Raw genomic sequence first — 14449 nt, 5'->3', positions numbered from 1 at the left:
TATATCAAAAATAAGTATAAAAATGTGTATAAAACACTATATATTTTAAGTGTATCAACACCCTATCTCTTCATATCTCAAGTTTTAGGTTTTTCTTGCCCAAGTGATTCTCATGGACACCCAAGGATCCAACACTAATCTTATTCATATACTACTAAATAATCATTGCATTTTTTTCAACGTTAATGAAATATCAATTTGAAAAGAATTTCAACTCTCATAATTATTAAAAGATTTAAGCTAATTTTAACGTGTATCTATAATCTATTTAATGAGAGATTTATGCTAATTTTCATTATCTATAAATCCTATATAAGAAAGTTTCATATCAAAATAAGACTCAGCACATACAAATGATACAAGACAGTTACAAATATCTCAAACAAGCATAGTTGCAATCTTTTACTAAATATTAATGAGAGAGTGCCCATCACAAAATTGCGACGACACCTTGAATGAATGTATCGTGACCAGGCTTTTACAACGGACTTCGTGAGACAAAATTGTGGCAGATTTTGGCTATTTTATGATGGGCGTAACCGATCAGAAATCAACAGAAATGTAGCACTAAACTAATCTTAAATCAAATTTTACATATTATACTTTTGACATGACAACATTATTTCCATAATTAACCCAAGTTGAAATATTACAATTTCTAAACAAATTACTTGTTAAATTTGAAAAGAAAACAACTCCATGTAATGAATGAGAAAATGACAGGGGGTTAACTTAAGCTAGATAATGGCTCAACTCCTACTAAAAAAAAATAAAAATAATAATATTAAATATTTTATAATATAGAATTTTAGTCTATAGATCTTCCGACTGTTATAACAGCAATATATTTTTTTTCTTAACAATGCCTGTGGTTATTTTTATGAAAAGTAAATGTTCCGGTCATAAAATGGATACATTTCATTTGTATTTTAAGCGTTAGTTTACCTTCTTCACCATGCCTTGTAATACCCTCACCGTGATGTCCATATAGTTAATTTCACAATAAAAAAGATAGTCTTTTATTGTTTTAATCCCCCTTTAATTATAAATTGGAGCATTTACACGCATACCATCTAATTTTTATGTATTTACATATCTAACACCCGAACTTTACTTCTACATGCATTCCATAAAGATTGAAGTTAAAAGTGATAGATATGTGAATACACTGGAATTCAGTAGAATGTATGTAAATCTTCCTGACAATTTTGCTCCTGGTGCTTACATCTTTTGAATACCATAAAGCAAGAAGATAAACAATATACTTTCTAATGTAGTATTATCTGATTTGGATGAAATCATAGTTTGAGAAAGTAATGAAGACCAATCATTCGTTTAAATAAAATCAACAGATAAAAGCCCAACTTTATATTAAATCGATGTTTTTGGTTGATGTTATATGCCTTTCCTTTAAAAAAAAAAATCATAATATCCTCGCATAGAAATATAAGAATATGGCGAGACAATTCTTATCATAAAAAATTATAAAAAAAAATGAAACCAGCTAAAAACACTATACCATACAAACTTCAAATATATAAATATCAGCAGGTGTGCTAAAATGTTACAGCAAGTAATAATGTACTGTTGTATCTCATGGAAAATTAGCTGCAAAACACAACAAAAGATAATCAACGTACTAATGCAAATCTTCATTGGAGCTCAGAAATCTAATTGGTATACATTGAAATAAAGCATTTAAAGATATTTCCAAGCATCAAGCAGAGTTTTGGTGAAATGACTGTGAAGCCATCACATGTTCATTTACATCAGGTACAGATCTGAAGACAAACACACAAATCAATAAAGACCATGCAGGCAACAAAGCATGAATTTTCATTCAAACAAATGAGAAATGAAATCATAACTTACATGAACAGCAATTTACCGTTTATAAACCCCACTGAGCAAGAAAAGGGTTTATAGGTCCAAACTTCACAAAAGAGCTTTTCTTTTCAATTCCATCGACTCCAGTGAAGTTCTTGGTACTCTACAAGGATAACAGACCACATTAGAAATGGTAAAATATATTTACAGTGAGGGGGCACAAACAAAAGTAAGTGGGAGAACGCGATGGTAGGGAAGTTGAATTATGATGCATGTATTTACATGAAAAGATTTTGGACGGACAAATTTTTTGAAAGATTCGTGACTGACAAAACAAATTGAACCGTTCATAGAAATTATTGAGTACGGGAAACAAATCACCCAGCATAACACAGCTGAAGAGTCAGGTAATCTAAGAGCTCAAAATCAAGAAAATGGAAAAAAAAAAAAATCATCTGTTTCCAAGGTTAAAGGGGCATTTACTTGCAGACCACTCAATTTCTATGTATTTACACATCTAATACCAAATCTTTGCTTATTACATTATACCACCAAAATCTTTCATATCACATAAAAATATCACTATTTTTAACTTTTTAAAATTGAAATACAAGTTTTCATGCACAGGTAAGGTGGCATGTATGGAAAAATTGAAGTTTAGGTGTTAGATATATAAATACATAAGATTTGAATGGTATGTACGTAAATCTTCCAATATTAAATAGAACGGGGGTGTTAGAATTTAGAACCTTAAAGCACTGCTTAGTCCCGTTATCACAGACTGGATAATCATGCGGGCAACAGTATCGATTATCCTTGCAGCATACTGCTGAATCCAGTTCACAACAGCCCCAAGAAAAGCATAGCCCTAAAAAGCGTCTCGTGCAGCAGCAGGTAGTCTCAGAAGGACAATATGTCAGCATGTTGCACCTGGTTGGACCTGGGGTAGGAGACGGAGGATTTGGATTTGTCTTAGTTGGAAAAGAAGCCAGCATATTTATTCCGCAAACACCTTGAGTAGTTCCACCATTACGAAGCATATGCATATATCCGTTGATTCCCCAGCTCGTTCCCCATGAGTTCTTTAGAATCCAATAGTCTACTCCATTGTTTGAACCGTAACCTACAATCAGCACGGCATGATCCAATGATGTAGAGCATGGGCCAGTGAAAATTCCCTGGAAGGAAAAAGAAAAAGGGAATTCTACATTAGTAGCTTGTGTATTTATATATCTCACACCTGATTTTTCATATTTACATGCATAGCACTTTGGTGCTTTAAACTTGTGCATAAACAAGCGGACTTCACCTTTAAAAGGTGGTAATAGTCTATTTTTTATGTGATATTAAAGATTTGAGTGCTATGCATGTAAATATGAAAGTTTAGGTGTGAGATATGTAAATACATAAGAATTGTGTGCAATGTACCCCCCCAAAAAAAAAAAAAACTAGTTAAGAAAAAGTTTATTGATGAAATGATCCAGACTAGAAAAGCTATTTAAAACCTTTGAATACAACTGAAATGCTCTCTCACTGCCACAAATACCAACACTAACTGGTTGAGTAGCAACAGCCTGCAGCAGTAATTTCTCATTGTGCGAAGGCACATCAGTATAGCCATCAATTGTCACAAACCGGTGACTTAACTGAAAGAAATGGAGTAGGATAAGTTCATACTAGTAACAGTGTAAAAAGTTGATAGTGAAATGAACAATTTCTGCTCAGTTGTTCTATAGTACCTTATTTTTAAGACAACTACTTTCTGCAGTATGAAATGGATAATCTTCCTCTGTATCAATTCCACGGTTTTTCACTACCCAATTGAAAGCATAATCCATCAGCCCACCAGAACAACCACTATTATAACTTCGGTCGCAATCGATTAACTCCTGTTCAGATAGGCTCACAAGAGATCCAGTAGCAATTTTGTTTATTCCTTCAATTGCACCGGTGGCAGAGAAGGCCCAACAAGCACCTAAGTAGGGGGTGACAATTGAATAAGCATTAAGCCAAACAGTATAACGACGGTTACCACCTTTAGGAGTTAATAACCTTCTTTATAAGAAAAGATAATCATTTATAAGATATTATCTCCCTTTATATGGTTTAGGCACAGGTTTTGTACTAATATCAATAAAAAACCCAAGCCATTCATGCTAAAAGCAGGATGCTTAAACTTACCAAAATCAATGCTCCAGACAAAATTTCTCTATCAAGTAAAATGTAAGTGATGCTTAACTACAATACTCCAGCCTTATTTGTACAACAACATAAACTTCATAGACTTGGAACTCACTTGGTTTGGGTTTTCAACAGCTTTGTGGCTAGAAAAACTACTAAAAGGCAGGTATGCTACAAGTTGTTTGACTTGGGTGGAAAAAAAAAAGAAAAAAATTAGATAGCTGCTTATCAAATTCTACTTTAAAAAACAACCTTTTCTGACAAATGCATGAAGGTGATGGCCCATTAAGCAATTCTTACAAGGTTATGATTGGAAAGCAGATAGGCATCAGCCCGACCAAACAAAACCTTATTCAAATATCACTGTAGCATTTATTTGTATGAACACTTCAACTAAGATGGCAGAGTTACTGTAAAGGTTAAGAGTGACCAACAATCTTATGGGCATTTGGATCAGCTAACTTATAAGACACCAATGACTTGATAGCGCCTACTGTACTTCCCACAGGCAACTTTTCACAGAGAAGTTACCCCCTTTCTTTTTAAAAATGAAAATCAGCGTACCTCCAGGCTTTTATTCAGTGATTAATAGCAGATTGTCATGTGAATATTTAAACCACTAAAAATAAGACAACCTAGATAAGGTGATTTAAAAATTTTTCCGGAATGCATTCATTCTTATTGTGAGTTATGCAAAAGGCCGTTAACTTCTTTATCAGATATTCTGTCAAAAATGGTTCCGACTGTTAAAAATTTATATCCTGTAAAATGGTCACACAGAATCTCAAAAAATAAACAGCATCCAGTGCAGTTCTTTCTCAAACAGCTGAAATTACTTGCTGGAGGGCAAAAAATGAAATAAAATAAAATAACATCTCCACAAGTATAGAATCCTTTAAATAGATGTTAGTAGAATTTGGCAAAAAGGAAAGGGACATTTCATTGATTATTTATCATAATTATTTCAACAGCAAAGCTCTCAAAACTTAACGAAGATCCATTACTTCCTTCCTACAATATTAGCTGTTAAATCATTAAGGAAAATAAGTGAGAACACCCTTTTTGTCTGCTGAACTATTGTAGCTAGGAGACTACCCAAAAAAATAATAATACAAGTTTCTGAGGAAACTGCTTTCTTGAATCTAGCAGAGGAATTTGGGCGAATCTAGCAGAGGAATTTGGGCATAAATCACTGAAACTAATTAAACTAACACTCCTTCATGACAGGCCAGATACCACCACTATCTGCTTGGAAAGGGAACAAAGAAAGTAGAAATAGTAAAATTATAGCCTCGATCAAAATTTAATGTTTTATTTGGAATAAAGAATAAGCACTTGAGGTACTACATTCATATAAAAGATTGTGACAGAATACAGCTTATGGACCCAAAAAATTACACTAAAGCATATTTGCAATAGCAGAGCTGTTAGCTCCCCAAATGAATTAAAGAGTTAGTAAACAATGACTGAAGGATTCAGCAAATGATAAGGAATTCCCGTTCGTTTATTTACCATTCTGTACATCACTACAAAAAATAATGCTTGCTCATTCATGCAGCACAACTACAAGTATGACAGGATTTTTTTACAGCCCTAACCTAATATAGCTGGTTCTAGCAGCACAGCTACAATAAAAATGCATGTTTCTCTACAGATATAAAAAAAATAAAATTTGAATTTCTGAATTTTTAGTATACTTATAAAAAAAATAATGTAAAATAGTCAACCTGAAATGATATGATATCCTAAAACCTATAAACATAATCAGTTCCTGCTGCAGATGAGATCCTCATCTGCAAGTTTAGGGAGGATGTGTAGTGCATGCACATGCCTGATGGCAAACTAGAACCTAGCAGAATCAGCACCAATGGCGATCAGTTGCAGCCTAGACCCAACTGAAAAAAAGAAAGCACAGAGCCTAGGTATCAAAAACTCATAGAATTTACAGGAATGAGGGTAGGATGATTCATAAAAACAAACTACAAGCTTTAGATAAGGCTAATGATAATGATGGCTTTGAAACAGATAATGACAAACGAATAGTTTTAGAGCTAAGATAGCACTGCAAATAGCATTCACACTCCTAGAAGCTACAATGCTTTACTGACGGAGATTGGCACTAGGGTAATAAACTTTTTTTAGATTTGGTTCTTCTCTTATTGTAAAACATCATATTAGAATATTATAAACAAGTCTTGTAACAAGATTATAAATTATGCACAAAATTTAATAATGCATGTTTATACTGTTGCATTTGCATTTTTGAAGACATTTTTAGCTTAATCTTCCTTTTCTTCAAAGGATATACAAGATATGGTTGCATACACCTTCATTATCATGATACATGATGAACATAATTCCTCCCAAATTATGTAAACGGATTAATATGGACAAGTTAGTAGCTTTGCATTTTGTAAGAAAGGGGAAAAGGCATCATGAAATACAATTTAATTTAGGGAAAACTAAGAGAGAGGTGCTTCATTTCAGAATATTATTGTACCAAAAAAGGGGAGGAGAAAAAGATGCTAGGAGAGTACACAATTACCATCCAACTATTACTAATTTAGCAAAATTTAAATTTTAATATTGGGAAATTTTCTATGTAGCAGACAAATCTTACATATTCACACAATTCCACCCAACTATTTTCATTTATAAAACAATCACCCACCCCTGAAAAAGCACAATAAAACTCCAATCCATATATTTGGCTTTCATGAAATTGCCCATAACTTCATCACGGAAAGTAAATGTTCATGGGTTTGTGAGTCAATCTTTAGGGGTAGATGTTAGATATATAAATAGAAAATTTGGATGATATAAGCATAATTTTGCATTATTTTTATTTTACTCAAATCTTAAAAATAAATAATATGCATCATTAATATACAATCAAAACAATTAAGAATAATATTATGCGAGTAATTAAGGTGGTTTAGTGTAAAAAAGATCAAATATAATATGAGTTTACATCTCACGCAAATGACTACTTCATGTGTATTAAGATTATAATGCAATTCAAATCTAGGTTCACTTACGAAAAGTGGCTTTAGAAATTAAAGCAAAGCTTTGATGTGGGATTGTAACTCCCTTTATGAATTTTTTGTTTTGTGGCATATCTACTGGGTCTATATTCTTATAGGTATTTATCTGGTATTGTTGCATGATATTAATAGTTACCTCATACGTTATTATTATTCATCGGGTATTTTTGCATGATACTAAGTTGAGTAACTAAGGGGTTTTAGATGTCAAAGGAGATTAAATATAGTATGTTTAAATCTAACTAAAATGACTGCGTCATGAATATTAAGGTTATATTGTAATTTAACTTTAGGTTTTCTTATCAAATGATGGTTTTAGGAATACATTTTATTAAAGTCTTTTTTTCTTTAATATTCTTGATTACTTTTGTTAACGATTCTTTGTTTTATATGATGGAGAAGGATGTGAAAAGATAAGAACCCGAGGATTCTAATTGTTTCTTTGATCTTATCTTACACAAGACTTTTTTTAGATTCCATAATAATGAAAACAAAGAAACTTTATTCTCAAACTCTCTCTCTGTCTTAAATGAAATGAAAATCAAATTCAATTAGAGATGGCAAGAAAAAAGTCAATCGTAATATTCCAATCATAAAATTAGATTTCAGAAATCTAAAAAAAAAGATGAGAAAATCTTCTTATATTATGAACTTGACATTCTTTTAGTCAACACAGAAAATGGTTGCATCTGCCAGCGAGGTTAGAGATAAAACGCCTTATATATGCCCTGAAATGATCTTAACTGGGTTAAGCTTTTAGGCGGTGACATTTCTAATATCTCCTTAATCTTTTCTGGATCTATCTCAATCCAGCAATGTCGTACTACAAATTCCAGGAATTTCCCAGAAGTTACATCAAAGACGTATTTTAAGAGATTCATCTTAAGATTATATAGACGTAGTCATTCAAATACAAACCTATCTTAGCTGTAACAAAATTTTATGCATCACTGTTATGAAATAAGTTTTTGGGAGTTATTAGCTTCAATTATATTATACAGACGTTTGTAATACTAAAGAAAACAAACGTCTTCTTTTAGGATTGTAGTGAAATGCCAAAGTGTAGTATTATGTTCTATATCAATGAAAATCATGAAAATACATTCTTTACTTCAAAAATAAATGTTCCATCTAGTGCTAATTTCATTACTATTAAATTAGATATAGGATTGGCATAAGATAGATATTTCATAGAGTAACAACCATGGTTATCTATCTTCAAGGCGGCGACATTTCTAATATCTCCTTAATCTTTTCTGGATCTATTCAATCCAGCGATATCGTACTACAAATTCCAGGAATTTCCCAGAAGTTACATCAAAGACGCATTTTAAGAGATTTATCTTAAGATTATATAGACGTAGTCATTCAAATACAAACCTATCTTAGCTTTCATGTCAGAATATAACAACCTTTATGAATTTTTTGTTTTGCGGTATAGACACTCTATGTCTATATTATTATGGTTGTTCGTCTAGTATTATGAGTAATATTAATGGTTATTTCTTCCCCTTGCTAAAGTTTGATTTGTGGATTTTAGCTTATGGATTTCCACTTGCATAGAATTGCTTGGTCAATTAGTTTGTTTTCAGGAAAAAAAATTATTTTTCTATTGTTTTGAATTTCTGATTTATGATCTTAAAGGCCATCTGGAATTAAATTTGGTCAATTTTGTGCCAACCATTTCAATTAACCTAAAGCGAAGAAGTCTACAAAATTGGATAATTTCGATTGCATGCAATCTCGTTCAATTTTAATTTTGTATTTAAGTTGGATGTGTGATTTCCTCAAACAAATATGACTTCTTATTCCAAAATGGTCATCTCTTTGTACTGTATCATCTCTTTCCTAATCAAATTTTTCCTACATAACTTGTTATTAATTTGCTAATATTTGGGGTTTCATTCAAATTGGATGAAACTTAAAATCTCAATAAGACCATTAGTTTATAAATTTTCATGGATTTGACATGATTTGGATTTTTCACAAAATTTTTTTAGATTTATTAGATCATTAAATTATCATTTGAGTTTTAATAATATATTTATTATTTGCATTTAAGGGTGGTTTGGTTGCAAAAACTAGGGGTGCAAAATAAAAGGAATTCATGGGTTGTGATTTATTTAAATTTTTGTATGAAGTAAGATTCATTCAAAAAATTTTCAAGGATGTGGAATCCTCAAAAAACTAAATTTTTCTGCATTTTAAATTCTCCCAAATAAGATGAATTCAAGATGCATCACTTCACTCGAACTTGTGCTTGAACCCATTTTTCTTGTGAGCTTGACCTCACTCCGTCACATCATTATCTACATTCCCATCAGATGACCTAACCATTTGGACATGACAAGACAAACAAGTTGCACTACTACCCTCCAACCTATCTGTCACTAACCCTTCCTCATTAGGTTGTATACTGCCATCAACCACCTGCAACTAGCTAGCTTCAAAAGCATGCAAATCTCTTAGATCAACTCTATGGTAGAAATTGGACTCCTTGTTATTCATCATTGACTTAATCATAGTCAACCTCCAGCTACAAGCACTTCTTGATGGTTTCGTTTAGAAATTCTCTTCATCATCTAGAGGTAAACAAAGCCCTTGGCTCCAATTTCCACATGATAAAGGCATGTTAGAATTCCTTACAACATTGCACTCTAGCCAATGTTGATCACCTCACAAAGCTACATATTGTTGCTTACCTGTTCAATCTTAACCCAAGTGATGATCTCTAGAGATGGATCGATATAATATATTTTATGATTTGTCAGAGTCATTCATTTGGGGTGGAGAGAATCAATGAAATTCATTAGGTGAAAAATGATGAGCATGATACCTTATTGACATTAGAACAATGCCTTTCCTATGTTTAATGAAACATATGCTGATCATTATAAGCATGATACCTCATTGAAGTCTTTTTACATTATCCTTTAAGGTATATACAAGAATAAATGTGTATGTGGTCACATGCAAGCAACAATGTTAACCTTCCATAAAATATATTATCATGTCACTTATGATTTTCATGGTTATGTGATATGATAAGGTGATTATGTGAGAGATTTGATAAAAAAGATATCACACATGCCATAATATTCGCCTTTCATATATTATGATTCATTCAAATAAAATATGTGTACCGGTATAAATATCATGTCCCACAAGCCCACCCAATTATGTGGAAATCAACGATTTTTTAACTTATTCGGCCATGCTATAAGACCATCAAGATCCACTGGAGTCACAAGTAGCATAACCACTTGATCTTAGCCAAATCACCAGCTTTGATAACACTATTTAGAAGAGTGAAACAATAAATGACCAAATTGAGAGCAATATGTTAGTATACATACATCTATCATTCCATAAGCTTAAGCCAATGAGTAAGATCTTTGAAAAGTGCGTTGGGAACTTGGCGCCAATGTCATAGATTTGGGACTATTCTCCAATCTTAATTGGATCTCAAGAAGAAAATAGAGATGAAAGTGAAAAATATAAACACTAAAATACAAAAATAATTGATTTAAGGTAACTCTCCACCCTTGTAAGAATCTTAATACACAAAAGTTGCTTCAACAAAAAAGGTAAATAAAGTGAAAATGAAAAATATAGAACACAAACATACATAGATGTCCAAAAGCTCAAGTAATATTCATATCCAACTAGGGATATTCTCAACTCCTATGTGAATCTTAACAGATCAAATTTTTTGCAACAAGAAAAGGGAATAGTGTTGTTAAATTTGTGACCCAATTTTGTGGGTACTACTTACTTTAATATAAAATTACTAGCACAAAGATTAAAAGCCTCTACAATTGGAATGATATTATTACAGCCTTTTTGTAATCCGTGTGTTCTTTTTTTATTGGCTCCTTTTGAATTTTTCCTTATAAAGGGATTTGTATAAGTCTATGAACGCACACAATCTCTTTGCACAAGAAAAACAACCACTTTCTTTAGTGATATTTTATGTGAGCCAACACACTTTATTTGTAATCTTCTTTTCTCGATACAGTGAACTCTCCATCGCCAATAATTTTTCCTATTAAGGGTTTTCTACATAAATTTGTGTTTTTTCTTTATTACTTTAATTTATCATGTTGGTCATCACTCTTTTTCATAACATGAGGTATCAAAGAGAGATTTGATCATGGAAATAAAACTAATGAAATACGACATCCTCATTTTGAATCACAACACCAAAAATTTCACTTTGGTAGGTTAAGATATAAGCTATTTTAGCACAGATGAATTTAGACAAAATGCGGTTAAGATTTGATAAAATTTCTTCATCGTGGATACCGGAGAAAAAGCAACAAAAGAATTGAAAGACTTTCTCTCATACTCATTTTCATTTTTGTAGATCAATTGTGCATGAAATATCATCGTTGTGTTATGGCTGAAATTGGAACAGTTGTGCATGAACAAACATCTAACCAATAAGTTGCATTTGAAGCAACATTTGCACTCTTATAGGATAGTTGAAGGCATATCCAATATAAATTACTTATCTTTAAGAATCATTTCTAATTTCATGGCCATGAAAAGTTGAGTATGCTGCAAAAGAATTGACATTAATTTTGTTAAGCTTGTTGCCTTTATCATATGCAATGTTAAGAGATATCATTTGTATAAGAAGACAATTAGTATGATACTCTATTTTTTAAAGAGAATATGAAACAAACTGTGAATGAATCTACTGACCAGGGAGAAGGCCTTGTTGTTTGAGATAGAACTCAAGAGAATAGTTTTGGTGTTGATACAAAAGACAAATCAAAATCTAAGAATAAAAATAGGATCTGTAATCATTATAAGAAAAAATAATATATCAAGTTTGATTGCTAGAAACTACAAAACAAAAAATAATAAAACAACCATCAATCAAAAGGGAAAACAATTAGATCATTTTGGTGAAGTAGTGATAGTAAATTCCTCGTTTTTTCTAATAGTAAACATTGTGATGATTGGATTTTTGACTCAACAAACACATTTTATAAGAGTTCTAAAGGGGTTTGATTTTCAACATATAAAAGTGTCTAGAGGTATTTTGTTAATGAGGAATAATGCTCATTATAAGATAATAGTATTGAAACTATTAGATTCAAGATGTTTGATGAAGTTAACATGACACTTCGTGATGTGAAACATTAATATTCTTAAGTACTCTCTTGATGGCAAATGGCATAAGTGCTCTGGTGAATGTAAAGTTTTGAAAATCTATAAACACTCTCTTTTCATAATGAAGGGGCAAAAGAAAACTACCGAATTGTATATCTTGTAAGGCTCTATAGTGGTCGGTGATGAAACAATTACTATTTCTCATATGTCAGATGATGAAATGATTAGACCTTGGCATATGCGCCTTGGGTAAATGAGTGAGAATGAGATAGTTGAAGTGAGCAGAGGAGGAATTCTAGATAACCAAAGCATTACTAAATTAAATGCCTACAAGCATTGCATATTTGAAAAATAAAAGATAATTAAGTTCAACATAAGCATTCACACATACAAGCACAACATATTTGGAAAATTGAAGAGAGTTATGATCATATGTTTCATGAGAGAATTAAAGACATTGATGTTCGTTGTCACTTCATTCGTGAAGTTATTGTTTGTGATATGAGCAAAATTAATAACTATGATAATTCTGCTGACATGATGACTAAGATACTCATAATAGCCAAGTCTGAGTATTGCTTAGACTTGATTGATATTCATTATTGCTTCTTAGAATTTTGTAAAAAATATGGAGAATATTTTATAAGAGATTGAAGATCTACTATGTATATTTTGGGAATTTGTGTCAAGACAAAAATAGTTAAATTTGTGCCTATGTTTTGTGAGCCTTGCTCATTTTAATAGCAAATTATGAGTACACGAATTGAAAATCTCTACCATAGGATTGATCTTATAATAGTTTTTAGATTGTAACCCGCGTGCACTTACTTTAGTGGCTCGTTTTAAGTTTTTTCGTATAGAGGGATTTGTAGAAGTCTATAAATATCTCATCTCTTTGTACAAGAAAAACAACCCCTTTTTTGATGAGCCAACACCCTCTACATGTAATATTCTTTTCTTTGATATTGTAAATTGTCCTCCTTTGCCCCTTGTTTTTCCTGTCAACGGTTTTTTACATAAATATGTTTGCTATTTTGTTATTTCTTCTATTTTTATTTTTTTTTGTTTTTTACCACTCTTTTTTCATAAAGTGGCGAAAATGAAAATATAAAACAATGAAATGCAAAGATCTACAGCAATTGAAATAACCCATCAAAATGACAAGTTAGACATCCTCTTGCTGTAAATATGTCTATTTGACCTTCTAAAGTTTAAACCTTAGTTACCTGCAATTTTTTTCTACCCATAAAAATTCTACAACTAATCCAACAAAGAGAACACAAGCAATCACTTCAACCGCCAAAAGCAACTACTATCAAACATTTATTGGAGAAGAAAAAGATAAAATTAAAATAAAAAGAAAGACCAACTAAAACTATCGATCACAGATCCACATATACCACAGCTTCCCTGATCCTTGATTTGGGTGACAGCCCCTTTATCCCTCCAATCAATTGAGTCCGGAACAGCAGCATCGTATCCCTGGAAGACCGCCCGATCGCCATTTCCAGCGCTGGCGAGCTCGAGGTTGAGACCAAGGCTAAGGCCGAGGCGAGCAGCGCGGAATTCATGGACAGTGAGGTCAGCAAAGGCGTTAAGGGCTAGGGAATAGGTTGATTTAGCGGCGGCGTTGTGGTTCTCCACAAAAGCCAAGTTGTCTTCGAAGACCCGAAAGCGAGCTAGCTTCTCGGCCTCGGAGGTGTAGGTCTTTCCATGTTCCAGGCACCAGGATTCGAAGAGGTCGGAGTAGGGAGAGGAAGAGGAGGAGAAGGGGGAGAAGAGAAGGAAGAAGAGAAGGCCGGAGATCTTTGAGATCATGCTGGAATGTGTGTGAAGAAACTGCGGAAATTTTTGGAGCTAGGATTGTCTTATTTACATACGGTCCATAAAATCTCCACGCTTGCACACTTCTGGTTGGGCACCGCTAATCTTTGTATGCTTACGATTGATGGGGACCATGACAAGAGCAAATATTATTCTGCCGCCTTTCTCTTATGACGAGCAGTTTTCACTTAAGGGTGTGTTCACTTGAGGCTGTGTTTTGTGCCTTCGAGGATAAGCTGAAATGTGGCCTGTGGGTCGATCGTAGTAGGTTCGACTCGTGAGATATATTTAGTATAAAAATGAAAGTTTGTTTTCAGATAAGCGGATAAAATGCGTGATCCAAACAGTATCACGATATTTTCAATAACACTTCTCTTATGACGAGCAGTTTTCACTTAAGGCTGTGTTTTGTGCCTTCGAGGATAAGCTGAAATGTGGCCTGTGGGTCGATC

At 32.7% G+C, this 14449-nt stretch overlaps 1 protein-coding gene across 1 annotated transcript; it reads right to left on the bottom strand.

Moving 5' to 3' along the window:
• Positions 1-1521: 1521 nt before the first annotated feature.
• LOC110031856 (low-temperature-induced cysteine proteinase) lies at positions 1522-14138 on the bottom strand. Its single transcript, XM_020735278.1, has 6 exons — positions 13574-14138; positions 3567-3802; positions 3333-3473; positions 2577-3005; positions 1873-1990; positions 1522-1781 (listed from the first exon to the last, which is right to left on the bottom strand). The coding sequence occupies exons 1-5, from the start codon at positions 13989-13991 to the stop codon at positions 1892-1894; spliced, it is 1323 nt and encodes a 440-aa protein (XP_020590937.1). The 5' UTR covers positions 13992-14138; the 3' UTR covers positions 1522-1781; positions 1873-1891.
• Between the last annotated feature and the right edge of the window lie 311 nt (positions 14139-14449).

Source organism: Phalaenopsis equestris, unplaced genomic scaffold (genome assembly GCF_001263595.1).
Source record: "Phalaenopsis equestris unplaced genomic scaffold, ASM126359v1 Scaffold000854, whole genome shotgun sequence".
NCBI lineage: Eukaryota > Viridiplantae > Streptophyta > Magnoliopsida > Asparagales > Orchidaceae > Phalaenopsis > Phalaenopsis equestris.
The sequence above is the reverse complement of the archived record's forward strand: the minus strand, read 5'-3'. Positions and strand labels throughout refer to the sequence as shown.